The sequence below is a fragment of the Branchiostoma lanceolatum genome, chromosome 4 (genome assembly GCF_035083965.1).
Source record: "Branchiostoma lanceolatum isolate klBraLanc5 chromosome 4, klBraLanc5.hap2, whole genome shotgun sequence".
NCBI lineage: Eukaryota > Metazoa > Chordata > Leptocardii > Amphioxiformes > Branchiostomatidae > Branchiostoma > Branchiostoma lanceolatum.
The window spans coordinates 10,844,115-10,866,813 of record NC_089725.1 but is presented as its reverse complement, the minus strand read 5'-3'; the positions used below and the strand labels follow the sequence as shown (position 1 = coordinate 10,866,813).

Below are 22,699 nucleotides of genomic sequence, written 5' to 3'. Positions count from 1 at the left end.
AAGTCAACAAGTTTTGAAAGAACGAAAATGAAGAATCTATATTTCGGTATACCATACTCTGTGTGTTGAGTTTTCTTCATCCTTCCTGACCACGTAGAAAGCATAATGAAGGTAACTTTTTTTCCACCTTTTTTTTTATTCGCACGCTCTCATTAGTTTTTTGGGTCCCCAGAAGATGTCATCCATATTATCAAATCAACATGGCCTAGTCTGCACAACACAAAATCCCACTCTCCGGGCTTATGTGGAGAATACTATAAATGCAGATATGTTCGCGGTGGTTTTATGTTCGCTGTTTTCGCGGCGACCGTTTACCGCGAACAGTTTTGTCTAATACTGTGACTATAGCGCTGCCGCGAACTTAAAAACACTGCGAACACCCCATTTTCCCCTTAGCGCGAAATTAAAACCACGCGAACGCATGTAACGTTACAGTAGAAAATTTCCCCCTATCCCGCGTGCCATGTGGTATGGTCCCGCTCGCCACTCCCACGTGACAGTAGCTTAGAGCACGCTTCGGTGAAGTTTGTCACCTGATCTCATCGTCATTGTTCAGCCGAGAAAACACCTTGCACTACAGGAAGTAGGCGGGGACCACTACGCTGTAAAACCAGTGGCAGTATGCTCCAGAAAAAAAGGTTTTAAACGTTGCTTTCCTTGCCACTTTAATTCAGACTTGTTCAGACTTTCCCATGTATAATCGCCGTAAAGGACATGTTCGCTCTTGCCTGGCCAGTGTGCTGCCTTTGGGACTACCAGATTAGGAAACGCCGAGAGCTAGTTTTATACCTAGGACAACTTGGTGTTCTTTTACTGAGTGCGTCAGTGTACGTTCTTCTGGATTCTTGGCACTTGACGATCTGTTAAGGGTATAATTAGGTTTAATTTGTAATCTATATATAGTCTGACATCTTCTGTGTTGAGGACTTGCCGTACTGGGGGAATTCCCACGGTAACATTTCGCAGCATTACTTGCTCTAATAGCGAGGAGGAACCAGAAATACTGTGTAACTAGCAACGGAGACGGTGAGAGTTTATCATTTACGCCCGTATAGATATTGTTGATACCTTTAAGTCGGTTGTCAGTGTGTTTGTTTGTGAATATAGTCGTGACCTTCATAAGTTGCGGATAGATCTTTATGATTTTTGGTTTGTCAGCAAAACAGAGCTTTTGGGCTTCTGCAAGGGCTTTCTATGGACTGGTACTTAATCAGGAATTCAGGACCTCCAGTTTTGATATCTCTTGTTTCCAAGGACTCCTTGCTGTTTCTAGTAGTGGCTGATTATGCAAATCAATACTTATTTTGCATATTAGATAAGGATCCAATAGCACTCCATTCCATAATCAGGCTTTCAAACATGTTACATCAATATATGTCACAGAGGTAGCTTATGCTATGGTCACATTTCCAAAACGGGCCCCGGCCGGCCAGGCTGTTTTCTGGAACGAAAAATAAAAGTGTATGACAAGAATTACACACAAGTTATGATCAATTTCTTTTTAAAGTGTATTATGTTTTGTTGTATTTTATATCATAATTTTCATTCCTGCAAGCTGCCCTGGTATGGAAATGTAACCATAGCATTACAGAGAGAGGAATATTGATAGATATCAATTATGCAAATGATGACCTCATTTGCATAATCAAGGAGAGAGTGCTGTTATACCATGGTGGTAAATGGCAGGTGTCTTGGGCATGCTGTGGTGTTGATGTCTGGTCAGCAGATAGCTTTTGAGGGATGAAAAATTAAAGCAAGATGGGGTATAGTGTTGGGCCCCCTAGTTTCCTGTTTTGGAATGGCAGGGAGAGTTTGTGATAAATATAATGTATAGATTTGTATGATTTTGAGCATGTAGGTAGCTTAGTTAGAGATGCATGTAATTAGATGCTGATTATACAGAAAAGAGCTTTAAAGTATTCACAATGGAAATTTTATGATTCTGGTGAATACCATGAATTTAAATGTTGTGACTTGCTATTTGTGGTAAACAGAACATTTGATAGATAATTTGAAATTCATGTTTAATGGCAAGAAGCTGGAATGGCTTCAACATGGTGTGTAAATTTGGACATCATTTGCATAATCAATAGAATATGTTATGATCATAGCTTTATGCCTTTTAAGGATAGGACCCCTTTAAGGGACCATAGATTAAATATGCTAATCGAGACATCAGATTTCCAAATCAAGGCAAATTACAGTGCAGTTGCTATCAATTCAAATTCACAACATATTCTCGATTTTCATACAGACTACCAACTGTCTTGATGAAAGTCACAACCTTGTAATTGATCTCTCATTCAACTAGTGTAGAGCAATTAATGGCATCATTTATATACATTTTGCATCATGATCTTTGACAGTCAAAGTGATTATTAGATTTATCCATCATTGTGCAAGGTTACTGAGTGTAATTGATACAGATAACAAATGGAACATCTGTACCAAGGGATGGTCTGTCAGATCTTTGTCTTCCTGCTTGGGCCAAAGAAAAAAAAAGGTTGTGTTTCCTGTTATGGTACTTAAAAAATCAGGGTCAGTAGGTATAGGGTCTCTCTTTAAAAAGAATTATTTCATAGATTTTGGCCACAGTCGATGTTTGCTTATTAGTTTGTTTTATTAAGATCTCCATTAGTGTCACATAAAGAGAAACACTTAATTCTACCTGGAGTCCACTTACATAATATATAAAATGAAATGCAGTACCGTAAAATCCCTATTTACGTACGCACTTTTTTAACTTTTCAAGTCGCAAGCAGGTGCTCCAAGCCGACGCCAAAGTCGGGGTGCGTACGTTAGGAGGGGTTCTTCCTCGTAAAAATCGCATATCAGCTTGAGAGTGCGGTACATCTTCATGCAAATCAAGTGTGGAATGCTACCACACAATCAATCAGTAATAAAGAATAAATAATACATATAATTTAAATTGTTTGACATTTTCTACCCAGAAACATTTTCTCTGTAACCCTTTCATCGGAAGGATGATCATGTCAACCTCTAACTATCCACCGAAATGCTGCAGAGGGGGTGCGTACGTTAGGAGGGTTTTTCCCCTGAACGTTTCAACTCACTGAGTAAGGCCCGCAATCGTCCCCAAATCGGGGGTGCGTACGTTAGGAGGGGTGCGTACGTAAATAGGAATTTTATGGTAATACAGTAGATACAGTTAATAAACATTGTAAAACCAGCATGTACGGACCCTGGTACTTAATTTTCAACATCAGATTATCATACAGATACAGTGTACAAGCTGCACATTCCTACATCAACTGTTCAATGCCCTCTATTTTGCTAACAGAGTGTGAAAAACAGGGAGTCTGCAAGAAAATATCCAAGACTGTTGGATTCTAAAGTCAGACATATTGATATCAAAATCTAGCATAATATGGTTTGAAACCTGAGAACCAAGAAATTTAATTTGTGTGGCCTTATCGTACATCTTTTTAAACAACAAGTACAACATTATCAGTACCAATTGTGAGGATTGAGAAAAGTGTAACATGATAAGTATACAGGCTATGTACAATATGTTAAACTCAAACTGCTTTGTGGTTGCATGATGTTTTCCATATTTTAGTCGCAATTTTGTCAACAGTGAACAAATGGAGTGACCTGTTAAACGTGACTATTAGCTAGGTTTTACCTTAAACCAGGAAGCGTTCAATTTCACGCACGCCTACCCAGTTGTGATTGATGTCATCTCCCTGGAGATTCGCTGATTTCCCTGCGACGGATAATTCACGGTTGATGATGCTTCCGCGTTCCAGCTTCAAAATGTGAATAATTGATGTGATAGCTGCGTGGGTAGTGGTAAGCATTGTCTGCCATGTTGTATTCCAGGTCAGCTGCCTAGCAGGTGAGAGTCACACCGTACGAGCACACTTGGGATGGACAATGGCACCTTCACACGCTCGTCTGCTCTGCCAATCAACGCTGTGGCTCCTTACAGGTCAGCTTTTATGTGGTTGTGGTAAATTAATAGCGTCCAGTTCTAACGCACTATCCATTGTTGCTTGGGGACCTCATACAATTGTAGTGGTGGGGGACGTAACAGGAGATGCACAATGGGATAAAAGGAAATAGCTCGGGTTGGAATTTGAAGTTGGGTGCTGCCAGTGTCTTGAAAATTTGGTTATTTAACTAAGGCTCCAGTGGTATAGAGTGGTAAATTGTTGAAACAAAATAATAACAATCGAGATAAGATTATATTTCAATGCTTGATATCAATTTACCAAAATCTGAGTCAGCGTTCTTCCTGGTTTTGTCATATTGCCACAGTCCAAGTGTTGTAATTGTCACTGATATCACTGTTCTCTTCTTGACATTTAATTATATGTGTTTAACTAAATTACAGATAATTGGACTTAAGAGTGCTAGTGTAATAAATATTGTGATAGGTAATGATCATTTAGGGGGACCAGAGAGCAACGTTAGAGTCATGGGCATGATATTGTATGGTAAATATTACTGTGGTTTCTTTGCCACCAGGACTTTGGGTTGCCATATAAGTATTCTGCCCACATAACATGAGAAACCAATATTCACTTATCTGTTACCACGGTTGCATTATGCAGTAAGGGTTGGTACGTAGGCTATTGTTGTGTTGCATTCAAGGGAAATCCAAGTGTTTGGAAACATTTGCGGCACCTAAACTAGTATCGTTTGACTGGTCTGCAATTGATTCAGGTCAAAGATTAATTAAATCTAATTGATGTACACGCTGTAAATCTTGAAGAATTCATCAGATCACAAACCAATTTCGCTCAGATTTTCCGTCAGTAATGTAGTCTGTGCATGCCCACCACAAACTTTGTTTTAAACACTGACAATGCTTCCATGACCGTGAAATTAAAAACTCAAATGATCTGTGCATAACTATGTCATTTTTCTTTGCAGCATGGACAGTGGTGGTTGCCCAGTCTCCCACATCAGGTGACATGCTAACAGGTAAACAGGACTGAAAATAGTTCTTTAACTCAGTGGCATTCTCTTTTTAGCAGAGCTGAATCCATGTCGTAGAACTCCCTACAACGTGGATTCAGCTCTGCAATAAGGAGAAGGCCCAGTGGACATTAAGCCAAAAGCTAAATTATAACAATCAACATATCAGGTTGCCCAAGTTTGAAGTTCATTTGATATGGTGTGTTATAGTTAAGGGCGTATGCATGGCTGATGGTAATTAATTGTGTTATTGGACCAAAATATTATACAGTAACTGAGTTGAGCTTAACGTGACTCACTCACATGCATATCACATTGCAGGCTTAGTTCACACTAATCTAGAAGGACACTCTCTACGCTTGTATCTTAGCTGAACAAATCATCTCAATTTGATTATAGCAAAAATTGATACTAAGTAAAGGATTCGTAGTGACATACCTCCTAATGTGAGGGATCAAACCTTCATCTATTGATGTTTTCTATTCCATATCAGAGAAGCGAAGTTGGAAATATTCAAAGACCTTTAAAACAGAGCTTTATGAACTAACAAATTGGTGAAATGCAGCAAAATACAGTCATGCTAGCTAGTATGCATTTCATTGATTAGGTCTTCTCAGCCATCAATTCCCTGCAACTTTAATCTTGTGAAATACACATTTTTATCTTCCTGAATAGTCATATACTCAATACAATGTATCCTGTAAATGCACTTAAGTTTGCGTTGTTTTTATTTCGCGCTAAGACGAAAATGGAGTGTTCACGGTGGTTTAAAGTTTGTGGCAACGCTAGTTTCATACTGCTAGAGTATCAGACAAAAATTATGCGGTGGTTTTAAGTTTGCAGTGAAATGGCAAAAATCGCGAACCTAAAACCACCGCGAACATTTCTGCATTTACAGTATATTGATTTGATTTCAATGTATATATCATTGGGAAAAAGTATGATTCACTGTTGAACTACAGCATTGATATCATGACTAAGGTCCACAGCAGCTGCCAATTATGTAAATGCCTTGAAGTTTGCCATTATTTAATTTCGAGATTACAGAAGAAAATGGAGTGTTTGCAGTGGTTTTAGTTCCAAGTTGAAACAAGGTGGTAGGAGGGCAAAAGACAAAACAAGCATTTTTGCAGTGGTTTTGAATATGCTGTGAAGATGTTTCAGTCTGTGAAAACCGCAAATAATAAACCACCTATTATTACATGATTTCTACACATCTCTATGAATTCTGGGGAAATTGGGCTGGTGGAAAGTTGCTTGAGGGTCCCTTGATTGTCATAAATTAGTGGTATCGTAGACTGTAGAATGGGACTGTGTGTGCTATAGGTGTCGTGATAGTGGTTCGGACACGTGTCTAGGGCGAATGGCACTCTTGCACACACAATCCTTCAGGGAAAAGCGGACGGTGCGCGGCCGCGGGGACATCCCCGTCGGTCGTGGATCACAGATCTAAAGGAGTGGACCGGTCATTCAGCCAACCAGATGACCAGACTGGCGGAAGACCACCAGTGGAGAGCTTTCACTGAGAGCTATGCTGCCGCGACGGCTGTCTAAGCTATGGGAGAGAGTGAGTGAGTGAGTGATAGGTGTTGTAAACTGTTATTTAATTGTTAATGATATTTGTTCCTGTATGGTAACTAGGCTGCTGCAGTGGGAGGGGGGTGCCTGCCAACTGCCAGCACCTCTGTTCCAGGACAGAAGAGATCACCCTGTTTGACTTCCTGACATGCCAAGATCACCTCACCTCCGTCAGCCATTGCCTTCTAGGTACGTCTCCAGTCAGTTCTGGTGTTTGACCTTTGAATGTAGGATCATGGCAAATTTGTTATCATTTATATAATAAAGGATATAATGATACATGTATAAGCTTTATGATAATTTTATGTACCTTTTCCATGGATCTTGGGGTCGACTACAGCTCATACATGTTGTAATGGACTGCATTTGTCAATTTGGATGGTGACGTTAAGCCGGCGGCCCCGTGTATGAAGGAGCTTCATGTGTAAATCTCATTAGCGTCAAACCTCTGCACATAAAAGAACCCAACACACTTATCGAGAAGAGTGGGGGTGACCCGGTGTGTTTGGCCAAAAATGTGAGGCGTAATGAAGCCGCGTTGCACTACCACTAGCTACTTGAAAAAGCTTCATGCTTCACCTCAATTGAGGATGACTGCTTTACTTTTACAGGTGGTGAGGACCGGTCCCCCTGCTGTAGAGAGAAGGGAGTGCCTGAGCTGTGCCTGGGGTTCTGCTCTGGGGACATGCTGACCATGGACAGCTCCCACTTCTCCTGTGTCCCACACATACAGGACCTCACCACCTGCATACAGATGCCCCTCACCGGTAAGGTGTCAATCATCTATAGCATTGACAGATTGTTATATTGTAGTCAGTTTGCTACTCATTGATGTTTTATATCTTACACCAGGTTGACTCATGATGAATGGTGTTGATTTACAGGTGATATACATACATCAGCTTTACCATCAACCATCATGATGTCTTCTACACCTGGGCCAATAAAAACGTCTGGTAAGTGTGTTTCCTCTGAGCAAGTTTTTGACCATAATTTTCAGCTAGCTTTTTATTACATCTATATCTACAATAATCATAATTATGTAATAACAAAAAAAAAATTGTGGCAAAAATTATAAAGACTATAATTAGACATGTGGCAACAATTGTAAAAAAATATGGTTTGACATGTCCTCAGTACAACTCAGTCACTCAATGCAAGCCAGGACATATAAACGAATCATACATACACCCCTACCCACTGAAATAACAGTCAGATTTGGTTGTTGTATCAAATATATTATACAAAACGACTGCTTATCTCTATTGGGGCCACAGTAACTACCTTGCCATGGTTGGACTTTTAAAAGTACCAAATTAGACATATTACTGGCAGTCCCTTTGGCTTAACCATAAGAGTGGATATGTCATTGAAGAGCTGGCTATAAACATGGTGCAGATAAACAATTGATATGATGTCTACTTAACAACATGTTGATGCTAAGATTACACGTTGTATATCTTTTCAATGTTATTACCCTCTAGCTCCCAGTTCTCCCAGGAACCTGACAGCAGAGACGTTATCCTCCACGTCCATCCGGCTGTCATGGCTGCCCCCCGCGGTGCACGCGGCTGACGTCTCGGAATACGTGGTCCGTTATCTTGCGTATGGAACTGATGTCTTCCAGCAGGTCAGCAACGTCTGCCCACTGTTGTCTTAAAGATAGACATGATTTAAACAATCTTTGCAGCTAGATGTGTCAAAGCTAGGTATAACAGATCATTCAGTGTAATACCAGCTGCTGCCATACTGCATGCTTGCAAAGATGCTTTAACCTGGTGTGTTACTGTGAAAAGCATTTATACAGAAGCTGGTGTGTAATAGAACCGCTGAAGGGCGGTTCAATCGGTCATTAATTTGAGGATGAAGCACAACACTGTAAAGAATTGGATCTAACCCACAAAAGAAAAATACAAGTTAAGGTCTATTTTAAACTTGATGTATAGCATATCAATTTTGTTTCCTTTGTGAATAGGTTGGTAAATCACTGGTTAATGAAGTTCTTCGTACACAAAGTGTAAATACCTGGCTGACATTTTGGTGTCGGTCTGTTAACTTCCTCTAGGCAATACCGACTGGTTTGACTTCGCAGTCATGAACCATGATAAGAGGAGATACAAAATGAGTCATATTTGGGACCGCATTCTTCACTCTGCAGCAGCGACACCTAGCTGCAGTACTAAGTATAACCAGTCAGTACTTCGCTGAGGAAGGTGACACACCATCACTGAAAGGTTTAATTTCTAGGTATAAACTGTTTTGATGTGTTGACCAACTCCATTGTTTGCACAGATGACACAGCCTGCTGCAAATGGAACGTCTGTAGTCCTGGACGGCCTGAGTGCGAACACCACGTACCAGTTCCAGGTGTCAGCCAGGAGTCAGAACGGCACCAGTCTGCCCTCTGAACCAGTGGTACAAAGCACTGCAGGTAAGAACTGTCAGCAAAATAAGGCCCTCCATCCGTCTATATTGACCATCAGTAAAACCCTGGTAATTGATATCAGCCCTACAGCTTCGGCTATGGCTAAACACAAGTCGTATATAAAAATGGCAGTCTCTGCCACATAGGACACATCTGTAAGCTGACTCAGGTCTGTTGCAAAGTTCTTTTCTCCAAATCCACTTTTCTTCTGCACCAGCAACTATTAGCAGTTAACAATATGATACATACAGGGGCGTTTCATATAAAATTCCTAAACTGACAGATGGAAAAAATATGACAAATTGTATGAAAACTTGTATTAATTTAAGTCAAACCTGTACAGGTGACTGCCTCTACATATTTACATTAGATTTTGTATTGTATTATGTTGACAGCCACTCGAAGGAGTAGGGCAAGTCTACATAATGTCATGTCAGTTCATCAGTTCTGTTGCAGCCGGGCTTTCCTAAGCCCTCGTCTTGGCCTCAGCGGCTGCTTAAGGACCACTTAGCCAATGTGACCAAGTTTTGGTGGTCCCTTAATCAATCTTTCCCATTGATGCAAACATTAGGAATCCTGTCTATAATGACCACCTGTCCACAAAGACCAGATTTAATGAGTGACCTCATCAGTGGTCTTCTTAGACAGTCTGGAATGCACTCATGGGACCTCATACTCAGTGGACCAATAAAATCTGGACTATCTGAACGTATGGTCACTATAGACAGGATTTGTAATGCTTGTGTCAGTTGTAAAATCATCTTATATTATATAGTGACCATTAAAAGAGTGGTGACATTGGCCAGGTGGTTCTTATGTACATATGGTCACTTCTACAGGTTTGACTTTGATAGTAATACATCATAAAATGGAAAGCATTACAGATATCTGAAGAACGTTTTAAAGTCCTGTTGTCACTTGACTCTTAATTGTGTTTTCCAGGAGATTTTGGCAGTGTTGGTCTACCTGGAAGACCCAGGAATGTGCAAGCAGTGCAGTTCAGCCCCTTGTCGGTGCTGCTGTCCTGGGAACCACCCCATCAGAGACCTGGCACCATCACCGTCTACAGCATCACCTACTGGAACACAGCAGAACTGCAACCTCACACTGGGATGGTACAGTATATGCCAATTATTTGTATACCTTTTTTCTGTATATTTCGTCTTTCTGTATAGAATTCCAAAACACCAAACCATTTACCATTCACTCAATTATAAAAGCAATGCATATCTGTATAGCCCATAATCGTAAAGTTCGGGGTATTGTATAGAATCTTGTCCGATTTTATCGTAAAATGACCCACAACTACAGGCTAAATTTTGGATTTGCATTGTTGTTTCGGGAGTGGGGACGCCGTCTACCGTTCGACAATCACACTCTTTTGTTACTCGCTATTGTCATGCTTGCAAACAATCGATATCGGTGCCTTTGACATACGGTGATCTCATTAAAAACCTGTTTTTCAAGACTCGAGCGACGAAAGTGAACAAAAATACGAAAAGAAAAACACGATTTTTGTCGGAGCATTTGAGGCTCTACGCTGTATTTTGCCGCGATTTACAGTTATTTGTGACCGTATTCGGCGGTGAACCTATTCCTTAGATTCTTTCCCCGTGAAAATCCTACTTATGTAGCGTAGATGAATCGTACTTTACGTCGCGATTTCAGAAAAAAAGCGGCGAAGGTCGGGTGACGCTGGGCGGCCATCTTTGTTTACTCATTGATATGCATTTTTCTACGCGCTGATTGGTTCACGTCATAAAACCTGTGCTTTGATTGGTTGACTGCAAGATTTCACGTGATCGACATGCGGCGGGAGTTTTTTATTTGGCAGGAGTTTCCCACGCAGTTCGGGCCCTTATTTGAACAAAATGGATCGCGTATTCAATCCAATATGCTGACGTTAAGATCGACGAAAAGGTCGGATTGTGCTTTGATTAGAATTTTACAAAATAAAGTTGCGATATAGTTAGTTTGTTTGTGTGTCTTGCTCAAAATCCAATCCGCCCCCCACCCTCCCCTCCCATCCTTCGGGACGTCAATATCGCTAGTTCGGACAGTCGTATAGTTCGGGGAGTCGTATAATTTGCGCTGACAAATGGGCTATACAGATATGCGGAATCTACTGTAGTACTCATTTTCTTCTATGTGATAAAGCATGATGCATTTATAACCCGAATCCATGGTACTGTAAATCTTTAAATATTAGCAGTGGTTTTATTTCTGCGATTACCATCGTGACCTTTTACTGTGAAATAGCAAATTTTTTCTTTTTAATTTCTTGACTGTACTACAAAATTGTTTCGACTACGAAACACCATGAAAACCCCCTTCCCTCCTACAGCAAAATAAAACAATTGCAAGTAAATAGAGCTTCCTCTAGCATTTGATAGTCATTGAAATAACTTCCATTTGATGCTAAGGGTTCAGGACTTTTCAAGTAAGGCTGCTCACTGGGCCAGAATCTATGTTGCCCATCAGCATTTCAAGTTGCATTGAAGACTAGCCAACTGCTGACACCTTTGTCAGAGACCCCCGCAGCAGTATATATATATTATTTTTTAGCCTATACATGTGATGCAGCTGAATTTGTAACATTTTTCCCTGTGTAGCTGGAAGTGTCTGCAGTTGCAGCTGACAACGTGGCTGTGGTCCACCATCTGCAGGAGGACACCACTTACCGTTTCCAGGTGGCAGCCCGAAACTCCAACGGAACCGGTCTACCTTCTGACATTGTGCAGGCCACAACTGGATATGGTAAGAAGTGACACCTAACTGATTTCATCAGTACTGCAGCAATATTTTTCAGTGTTGACAGGCTGCAAAAATGCCAAAATACCTTTAGTTGCACAAAATAATCTTGACATGCTGGAGGAACACAGCCATAACAAACATCAGCTGGAGTTGACTTGAAAATGCCAAATTTGTACAACATTTACAAAAATGTAGCACAGAACTCTTTTTTTTTAATTTTATTTTTCTTTGTAATTGCACACCACATCTTTAAAACTGTCTGCCTGAAATTATGCATCACTTGTGCCATTAACTTGATTAAGAAGTTGATCTTCCTTTTTTTTACTCTTGGTTGAGGAACAAACAGATATTTTTGGTTATCATAAATCATAAACTGCTCAAGGCTTTCATTCCTCAGATGTTGTTAATGGTGTAATCAGCACCATGGGCAGCTGCTGGGAAATTCTGTCCGTCAGCCTGTGTCTGGTTATCAACTACCTCATCGTCATTATGGTACAAAACGAAAACAAAACAACTGTGAAGGTGGCCTGCCATGTTGAGCTGCTGCTTGCTTATGACTGTGAACCTTCTTCATTGAGTGAGTTCGAAGACCCCACACCTCTGTGAAATATATAAAGGTTCTGGTATGTCTTGTACAATTACAGCTTGTGTCTTTCACTGTCATATCTGATGAATGACTAGTTCTATCACCTTTGAACTCTTCATGTCACACCCTCAAGACCGACCAAAAGATTGTCCCACTCACTCTCTATACTGACAGTGTATTCAATGACAAGTAACTACCAAAGCAAACAAACATACACACACCTAAGACAATACCTCCATTTTCACAGACTCTAAGGTAAGAAGTACATTCTGGTATGAATGACGAGTACCGGTCATCTCTAATTTCTATTGCAGAACGTATTCATAACGTCAGCTTCATGCTGGAAGCTGTCACTTTAGGGCCTACAGAGGTGCAGCTGACATGGACGCGTCCTGACGTGTTGCACGTGGCTGTGGTGGCGTACACGGTACAGTACCAGCCCTCAGGAGGTAAATATGCTTTGTATGCACTTTATTGCTTTGAAGGCAAGAATAATATTTTGATAATATTTATCATTTGTGAACTCATGCCCAAAGATACTATATGACATAAAATGGTTTTAAAAATGTCCATTGTTTCTGTTCTATCTGTTTCAATATTTTAGTAGGTGAATGTAAGTTTTTATTAAGGTTTTGTTCCATACATGTAATGGGTGGCACATGTACATATGTGTGTCTGAGCAGTGATATTTGCATTAGATGTAGTTGTGGCAGATTACACCTTTTTGAAACTAGGGCAAGAATTCCCCAGGGACCCAACTGCTAGTGGTCAAACCACAAAGGGATATAAAACCCAACCTATGTACTTGTTTCTATTATGTGGATAGCTTCAGTGTTACTTGATATATATATTGAAATGGTGATAATGCAAATCAGAATCTAATTTGCATAATTAATGGGGGCATTTTTTTGATAGGGCAATGGAGGACAGATTAATGTGGCACAAAATCTCAACCAACTTCTGTCTACAGATGGCGATGGTGAATGTCAAGCTTCCTGTTACGGAAATATCATCCTTTTTGTCTACAGGCGAAACACATGAGGAGAAGGTAAATGGGAACACAACAACACTAACTGTGGAAGACCTCGCCCCTGGGACTGTCTACATGTTCTCTGTCATGGCAGCCATCGTAACTCCAGACTTGTCCATTGCAGTGGTGGAGTCAAACACTGTCAATGCCACTACTCAGGGTAAGATCTTGTTTGTTTTGCATAACAGGTAAACTGCCTTTAGGTAGGTGAAACACACCAGTTACAAGCTGCATGAGACTGGACTGTGTGCCTGGGTTCTTGAGGTGTAAGCTGTCCTCAAAAACGGGGCCGACGACTTTACATCCCATTCAAGATGATGTCTCTAACCAAAGCTAGGTACTCTTCACCTGAGAAGATCTTAGTAGCATCTCACTTGTTTTTATACAAATACTAATACATGCCTGCATAGCTTTACCCAGGTAAAGAAAAGTACCTGACCATTCACTATCTTTGAAAGAAGGTCTAGATATTACGTCACATCTATCGAACATTAAGCTCTTCCCACATGTTTTTCAAATATGTGTTGTCTTCAATAACTCATATGACATTTGGTGTCACTCTATTAGCATTTAAAGGCAACAGACTATTCGGTCTTGTATTAAGCAGCATAAAAAGAGGTTGTGGCTGGAAAGATTGGCATGATCAGGTCATTACTTCCATTGTATTACCAATAGATACAGCAGCTCAAACTTCAGTACTCTGGACAGTGCCTTTGAGTTCTGTCTTATGTGTGATAATCAGTGAGTAGCAGAGGAGAGTAGACACTAATGTTACTAACAAAGATAACTATCTTGATACGAAACTGGATGCACATCACAGTAACAATTTTTCTGCCTTTTTCAGTTGCTGCCACAGACCCCGGCATTTTGACATCACCAAATCCGACAAACGTAATCACAACAACTCCAACTTACCAGCTAGCGTCAAGTTCACTTCCAATCAGCACAACTTCCATAGTCGTCCCAGGACCTCCATCAGTACCTCCAACATCAACAGTCTCGCCAACTATCTCATCACCAACACCAACTGCCAACACTCCAGCTGGGGCAGACAGTCGCTCCACCACAACAACGGTCGCCCCAGCAAGCCACACGACCACCGGCCTTCCGTCGTCCAAAGCCGTACTGACCACCACTCCAACAACGGTCACCCCAGCAAGCCAGACAACCATTCGCCTTCCATCATCATCCAAAGCCGTATCGACCACCCTCTCCCCTCCCATTCCGATCGAGTCCAGCACAAGTGCGCAGACGGTCACCACAAGGGTGACTCCGCGGGAGCTCCCGTGCGGTGCCGATCGCGAGGGCTACTGTCTGAACAACGGGCACTGCTACATGCTGCAGGTAGAATCGGGCCGCACTTCATACTACTGCAAGTGAGTTTGTTTGTTTGTTTGTTTGTTTTATTGAGATCTCCATTAGTGTTACATACATGTACAGAAACACTATTCTACCTGGAGTCCACTTACATGATAAATTAAAAGATTGAAGTCTGTAGGGAAGATTTCTCCCCACACACATTTGTGAAGACATATTCTACAGCCCCGGTTTAGCATTATGCAGTGTAGGTTCTTGGATTGGATTCAGATTAAAGTGACAAATATAAAGCATTAACTGTAGATACAGAAATATTTGCAGTGGTTTTTGCTGTGAACTCTTTATCGCGAACATAAAACCACTGCAAAGAGCCAAACCATTGTGTGATTGCATCGCTGCTATTATTTCAAACACGAAGTCAGAACCACTGCGACATTTTTTCCCTACCATGACATTAAATCCCCGCGAACATTTCTGCATTTACAGTAGTTTATATATGCCAGGGTGGAGAGTTGCAATCAGACAGAATTGATGATTCTGCCAGGTAGTAGAGATTACGATCGGAGTCTCTGTCAGCAGAGGTCACAATCAGGATGCTAGGAATTGGTGGTCCCTTATTAGAAATCATGACTCAAAGTTGAAAAGTTCAGATGGTCTTTTCAGCAAATAGACTCTGATTGAGATGTCTACCTGTAGAAATGCCAATTCTGCTAGATTGCAATTGTAACCTTGTAACTTAACACTTTTAGACAAGGATAGATGAATGTACCAAAAACTGATAGATGGTTATAGATGATAGCAGCCCCATCTTTTCATGAGTAAATGTCATACATACTGTACAACATGTGTCATATAACCTGTGATAACTGGATTATGTCACAGCAAACTAAAGCAAAACATGATAAACTGTATTTTTCTCCTACCATACAAACATTTGCTGTAAGGTATTTCACATAATTAGAAATACACCTTACAGAACGCTTTGTTAGGACAAGAAGTGTGCAATGTTGTTAACAATTGTACTATTAAAGACAGACAGCAGTACACAATAATTGAGAAAAAAGTGATTGCAAATGCATACTAGGTGAACAAAGAACTTAAATAAAGGTAACATGTAATAATGAATGTGATTACACACAATCATGTTGTCTGTAGATGCACCTCTGACTGGATTGGTACCAGGTGTCAGAATCCCAACATCATCGGAAACAACAGCCCCTCCACTGGAAAAGGTAACTTAAGGCTAATGATTTTGCTGTTGTGCAGAGAACTGTGCATTATTCATAACCATGTACGAATGCATGTTACATGTACATTGTATATGTTCTACAAGTATTTGTATGACTTGTATGTGTTTTTGTGTCAGTCCATCTGTGGTCTCAGCTCTTCTGTAAAGCCCGGTGAAACATACATTTTTGTAGCTGACCATGGCCTCCCAACGTCACGAACAACGCAAACCTTGCTTGGGGGTCAGAAAATCCACACTGGTCATGAACACGAAGGGATACGCTGACACTTGCCACGATTCATGCACCTTGGCGCGATCTGCAGAAGTGACTGCCTTGAACAGATAAGAACCTATGGCTGATTTAGTTGCGGCCCTTGAACCTCAGCCGCCTGCACCAGCAGGATAGGAATATTCAGAATTTACCGGTCTTGCCTAAACACACGACGATCTTGATCTCCGGACTGTTTATTTTGATGGTTAGTAATACAGGAAAGTTCCCCGAATTTGCTTGTATGCAAATCCACTGAGGCGACTCTTGAGTCTACTCTCGGTAAGTTATGCCATGCTCAGGTCAGGTTTCATATGAAAATTAGTAAAGGAACTTGCCACAAATTTAGCAATTTTCTTCTTGATGGTCATGATTAAAAGCGAGACGTGTAAATAGTTAGTGCACTACAAGTGTGTTAACCCAGCCTTAGAATGTCCAAATTGTGAAGTAGAATTTTCAAGCCTTTACTGTTGCCTTTTTGTCAAGAGTGTTATTGACTTGGAGAAAGGTTGATCCAAACTCATCTGGAAGGAGAATGAAGCAGAAGATGATAATTGGTCTTGTCTATGGAAAACCATCCCATAGAAGAGAAATAAGAGGTCCCTTAGGAATGTGTTGGCTCCATGAACTAATAATGTTACCATGGAAACCATCCACGACAAAAGGAAGAGACTGAGGTGATCAGAAAGGACCTTTCAGCTCAGCGTCGTAATTAGGTTGCCAGCAATTCATTCTTTCATTAATTAGAATTATGTGGGTGGATGTCTGTGTGGCTGCATGTATGGAATAAGGATGATGTTGAATAAATGGTCTTCATTATTGGAGATTTTTCTTTGCATTCTGGTATGTGTCATCCATGGTGCTGTACGGATGTTGCTCAAACTGATCGAAACTAGTTTTGCAACAGTTGTTTCAAGAAGACACAGTTGAGTTAAGCTGTCCAGTGTTTTACGCCGAAGGGTAGTTATACCAGTAACCAGCTATACAGACAGAGATTCAGAATCTGATACAGACGCACAGTCTGCTACTCTCTGCTCTAGACGTTTTACAGTGAGTAAGAGCAATGGAGGTGTGGAATCCCGCCCTGCTGAATGTAACCCAGATCTTGACCATGCGTACAGGGGAAGAGAAGCAGAAGGTATCCATCGCTGTGGCCGTGTCCGTGCTACTGGTGCTGGTCATTGTAGGGATGGTCATCCTCTACCAACTCAGGTAAAGTAAACTGCGATGTTACTTGAATGTATTTATATGGTGTGTGTCTAGCCTGATATTGGAGTGGGTTTTATGGTCAGTGAAATTAGAGGCCATTCACTGGCCATATGGCACGCCTGGAAATACTGGATATGAAATTTTGTGCTTCCAAAATTGAAGCTGCCCACCTTATCTTTGACTGGGTACATCAGTGCCTATAGATATTTGTGTTGACTAAAAGGTATTTTGATTGTACACTGTCTAGTATGTAGCATATTCTTGCCAGAAAAAAATGATAAAGCCTTTGTTGGTTTACTTGAAGAATTTCAGATTCAAGCAATTTTTCGAAAGAAAATTTCTCAAAAATAAGTTTGGAGCCCTGACTGGTTGCAACTGTAGGAGTCTATTCCTTAAGTGAGAATTCATTGTTTAATGTCTTAGGGTAATTATGGGTGTTGACATTATCCTCAACAGTTCCAAAGGCAATGTGGATACTTGGATAGTACTTAGTCCAGTGTAGCAAGCATACTACAACCTTCTTAAAGCTGGGAGCTCATTACAACATATCTTTACACTCAGGTCTTGTCTTAACAAGCACAAGCAAGCCCTGTCGGCCAGAGGAGACAGAAGTGGGGAACTGGGATCTTTCAACAACCCAATGTACGGGGAAGAGAATGAGCTGCAGTGCACCTTAAGCTCAGCAGGGGGCACTGCCATCACACAGGTGAGTCTGTTTTCACAACAAGTATGAATGGATGCTCCAATTATCAAGTACACATTATATTACATTCACAAATACAATACATTACAAGAGGGGGTGTAAAGCCGAATGTCCTGTGTTTGAGGAGAGCCACACCTTGACCACGTTAAAAATCCCACGGCGCTTGTTGAGAAGAGAAGGGGTCCCTCGCAGACTGAGTGGTCTTATGCAACTTCCTCTACAAAACTGGTGTGTCGGGTCTAAAGGCAGTTACGAGTTATACGAAACAAACAGCTACAAAATGTAATCATACAATATATATCCACAGAACACAACAGTATTATGTGTGTGACATATGATATCTTTTGCAACAATCAGTGTTGTCATCCAGGCACAATTTCATTGCAGCCTGTAGATACCTATTGTATCAATGAAGTTTCTACAAGGTGATTGTATGGGTTATGAATTTAATGTAGTTAAAGACCAGTTTATTATCTCCATGAAAAATGGAGATATTGTTTTGGGTGTGTCTGTCTGTTTGTCTGTCTGTGTTTCCGGACTACTGTAGTCAGCATAACTCAAGAACCTCTTGATGGATTACAATGATATTTGGTATGTGGGCAGGTGTTGTGAAGCCGAAATTCAAGGTCAATTTTGGGCCCCCTAGTATGTGACCTTGGTACTGCAGCAGAAATTCCATTTTTGTATCTCTTGTTGTAATTGCTTTAGAGTGGAGGTAAACAATATACTGTATGGAAGACTAGTACACAATGTTTTTAACTTATGTTACATGAGAAAACATTCCCCATCTAGCCCTTTAATAGTAACATCTCACAGGCCAACAGATAACCTTGCTAGTGCCAAGAGTTGAGGTATACCTGCTAGCCATCTTCTGCTGATGACACCTGTCATTCACGCCCACCTTTAGATATGATTCTTCTCAACAACAACTTCTGACACCTGTCAATCATTCACTTCTTTTGATACCAATGAATTACCCACACTGTTTGCCTGATATATGTATAGTCAACCCTGTCTATGGTGACCACTCTACAAGAGAGATGAAGAAAATGGCCACAGAAGACGGCAATGACATACTAGTTACTAACTTAAAGATGGTTCTTTATGCTTGCGTCAGTGGAAATCATAATCTAAAAGGAAAGGTGATAATCGGAGCAGAATCACGCCCCCAGGCGGAATTCTGGGGAATTGCCTACCGGACATGCGTCACCTCCCCCAGAATGCACCGGGACCTGGAACATCTGGGAGAGTCACTCAGGGACAGGAGAAAACTGAAATGTTTCTGTGACTTTCTACCAAAAAGTCAGTCACAAATGGCGTCCGGTGCAGGCAAGAGGAAAACCAGGAAACCGGTTAGGGACCAACAAAAAGTGGTTATAATGGCCACGTGGTCCTTAGTAGACTGAGGTAGTCACCTATTCAGGTTTGACTGTGCTAATGTCTAAGTGTTCTTGCACATGATTGTGGCTGACACATTAATTTGTCTTGTGTAATATACAATGATGTATATTATCATTCTTACTGACTAGTACCAGCTGTTAGTACATATAAGGTGTGCACAGATGATGGTGGGAAATTATCTTCTTGCTAAATCATAATGCATTTTCTTTCGCATGTTGCTTATGACTAATAATGTATAAAGAAAGGTAATTGTTGGAAATGCTATTTTTATTGAACTGAAATGGGTCAAGTATAGACTTGTTAGTTTTCAGCTGAATATGGTGGTTTGGTATATTGTTCTGTCCAGGTCTTGCAATCTCTCATGCAGGACTTCCACAATTCATTGGTAGGTCTGAAAACTACAACACAGCCTCCTTACTGCTATACTCTGAGGAATGTGTCAACTGTTAAACCATATTAGGCTTGTACTCAATGACATGTAACATGGCACCATTCACATACACATTGATTAAAAGTGCTTATGTCACCAATGACACTAAACTACAACTGTTACTGTTACTGTAACTGTTACTGTAACAGTAAATCCTGATAACATTCAACCATGGTAAGTACTATTCAATGAACAAAGATGACTTTGTATACTAAGTAACCGTCACCATACAAATCTAACTTCCCAAGTTCTTGATTAGTGCCGCCATTGGTAATCAGATTTAATTCTGCCAATGACGTCACATTGAACACGGCAGCTGATTCAGAAATTTTGAAAAGCAGAATAATTGTGAATACATACATTGCAATCCAATATTGTTCACAAAGTTTTTCACAAGCCGGGCTGCCAGGTTCCAAAACAGCTACCATGTGCACTGTTTTTTGCTTAGGCCAAAACTCCTGCCCGTTTACAAAACCAGAAAAAGTTCTTAATTCTCCTTTGTCTCATACATTTTGAGAAATTCCATTCATGACATGTCTGTACTGTTCCTCTAGGATGACGACGGTTACACGCCCTTGACCTTCGGCTCCAAGATGGGGCCGGCGGCGTACGAGTCGCCCTTTGGTGAAGGTGACGGTGAGACTTTGGGAGACAGCAACGGCTATGACAATGTCGGGCTGGTGGTCCCCAGCCGTAGTAGCTCCACTCACAACTTCAACAACCCTGGGTACAGCCATGTTGTCAGGGAGATACAGGCATAGCCTGAACTTCCAATGAAAGTTCGTCTGGTATGACGGTAATTAACATCAGGCCGTGTTGATTTGATTACATGGATGACATCCGTGCATGCATCCATTTTTGTCTGTTTCCAAAAAGTTTTTGGCCATACTGTTAATCGTAAAAAGCAGTTGAAAAATGAGAAAATACATGCTGTAAATTGCAAAAACGTATTTTGAAAAACGGATACTAATGTCGAAGAATAACAATTCCAAAGTCAAAGAAAGAACAAAAATGAAGAATCTATTATTCTGTGTACTATGATACTCTGTGTGTTAAGCATTCAATGTTCAACCTTCCTGACCAGGTAGATTTCATAATGAAGGCAACTTTTTTCTGCCAAACTTTTTTTATTTGCATGCTTCCATCAGTCACATCAGAGGATGTCATACATATAATCGAATCAACATGGCCTTATAAAGATTTTATACGCTATTTCCATACACAAAGTAAAGTGCATGCCAACAAGCTTTCAACCAGTCATCCCAGCACATTCATACAGAGTCCCCAAGACATTCTGTGACTTTGTATGAAGTTAGCATATCAGACACTGATTACTTTCTAAGATGAGTGAAAGAGGCCGTATACATCAGGGCCCATCGACCATCCCTCAACCGAGACGGGGGCCGATACCAACTGCTGAGCACCTTTGACCTGTTGTCGACGCCACACAACCACCCAGGTCACGTGACATAGGCTTCGGGTCATTTTAACGGATCAGAGGACTGGTCAAAAGCTTGTTGGTGAACGTTTTACTTTTGTGTGCGGAAATAATGTATAAAATCTTTATACTAGCCTGAAGTTCTATCTGGAGCTGTATGGCAGGGTGACAGCATTAAGATGTTGCTCAGGCCCTATGTACAGGAAAACTAGAACAAAGTGTTGATATTCCTTTGTATACTTGATTTGATACAAGATGAAGAAGAATATTATTGTAGAATATTGCTGATCTTCATAACTGGTGTATGGCAAAAGTAAGCAGCTGTTCCTCTATATTCAGGTGTAATATCATTATGACAATTTAATCAACAAAATTAAGAATTGCTGTTTTTCTGTAAAAACAGAAATTTGGGGATATACATTTCTTCTTTAACCTCTGGATCTACCATTTTGATATCATATATGATATCATACATCGCTGTCTAAATCTTGTCTAAAATGGTGATTGTTTTGTCAATCTTTTTAGAGTTTTTTAGAGTTTTTTTTTTTGCATACAATCATGACAATCACAAGAGTGTTGATATACAACTAAAAAAATAGTCCAGAGAACTATATATCTACATGCATGTATATGATATATGTGGACTATACAATGCCACTTGATGTTGTATTGATAATATCCTGTGTTCACAGCCCCAAAAAGCATAGACTTAAACAAAAACAGACTGCTTTTCAAATGAAGCAATGTTGACAAATAACTCTCTGAAGATTCAAGAACATTTTACACTGGTGACTGGTTACTCCCCTATGTTCTGACACTCCTATGTTCCAATCCCCAATGTCACGATGACCCCTAACCCTAAGATACGGGTGTCAAAACGTAGCAGTGTTGGAGCATAGGGAGGTCAAAACATAGAGTGTAGGAACATAGGGGAGTACATGTCCCCCTTTATACCAAAATAGTGTCAAATCAGAGTTTAAGTTTTATTAAGATTGACAATTTGCTTTATAAGATTAGTTCTTCTAAACTGTTCTACACAGAGAAAGGAACATGTAAAAGTATTATAATGTCAGACTCTGCTGTTTCAATAATTGATATCATACAGCTACATGTACATGTAATATATTTATCATTCCAGGGGACTTGAGGGAAATTGTTATCAGTGTAGTACTTTCATTTGAAGGAAAGGGATTCTCAAAATGTAAATATTCTAACATATTTTAAATGATGAGCTGTTTTATGTTACATGTATTACGTGTTTGTCAACCGTTGTGACTGACAGAACAAGTCAGAGCCTATGTGTCAGTGGCCCTTGCAAGTACCTGTATGTACCTCCATGTGACATATCAAATAAACAGATTACTGTATTATACATCAATAAAGGTTAG

At 40.5% G+C, this 22,699-nt stretch overlaps 1 protein-coding gene across 2 annotated transcripts; it reads left to right on the top strand.

The window, feature by feature from the left end:
- Nucleotides 1–510: 510 nt before the first annotated feature.
- Nucleotides 511–21,455, top strand: LOC136432538 (receptor-type tyrosine-protein phosphatase F-like). Of its 2 annotated transcripts, XM_066423897.1 has the most exons (18): nucleotides 511–638; nucleotides 3,844–3,952; nucleotides 4,900–4,950; nucleotides 6,586–6,711; nucleotides 7,134–7,289; nucleotides 7,407–7,478; nucleotides 8,007–8,152; nucleotides 8,815–8,953; nucleotides 9,890–10,062; nucleotides 11,560–11,704; nucleotides 12,602–12,736; nucleotides 13,316–13,477; nucleotides 14,162–14,693; nucleotides 15,790–15,866; nucleotides 17,252–17,342; nucleotides 17,901–18,045; nucleotides 19,790–19,828; nucleotides 20,428–21,455. In XM_066423897.1, the coding sequence occupies exons 2-18, from the start codon at nucleotides 3,898–3,900 to the stop codon at nucleotides 20,632–20,634; spliced, it is 2,451 nt and encodes an 816-aa protein (XP_066279994.1). In that variant the 5' UTR covers nucleotides 511–638; nucleotides 3,844–3,897; the 3' UTR covers nucleotides 20,635–21,455. The 2 variants fall into 2 exon arrangements, with proteins under 2 accessions (XP_066279994.1, XP_066279995.1); XM_066423898.1 differs by lacking the exon at nucleotides 19,790–19,828.
- The last annotated feature ends 1,244 nt before the right edge of the window (nucleotides 21,456–22,699 follow it).

What these genes read in the sequence shown, in the direction of transcription:
- LOC136432538 (XM_066423897.1), top strand. Translation starts at nt 3,898, where the DNA reads ATGGCACCTTCACACGCTCGTCTGCTCTGCCAATCAACGCTGTGGCTC. An exon ending in AACGCTGTGGCTCCTTACAG is followed by an intron (nt 3,953 to 4,899) that starts GTCAGCTTTTAT and finishes TTTTCTTTGCAG; the next exon opens with CATGGACAGTGGTGGTTGCC. An exon ending in ACAGTACCAGCCCTCAGGAG is followed by an intron (nt 12,737 to 13,315) that starts GTAAATATGCTT and finishes TTTTGTCTACAG; the next exon opens with GCGAAACACATGAGGAGAAG.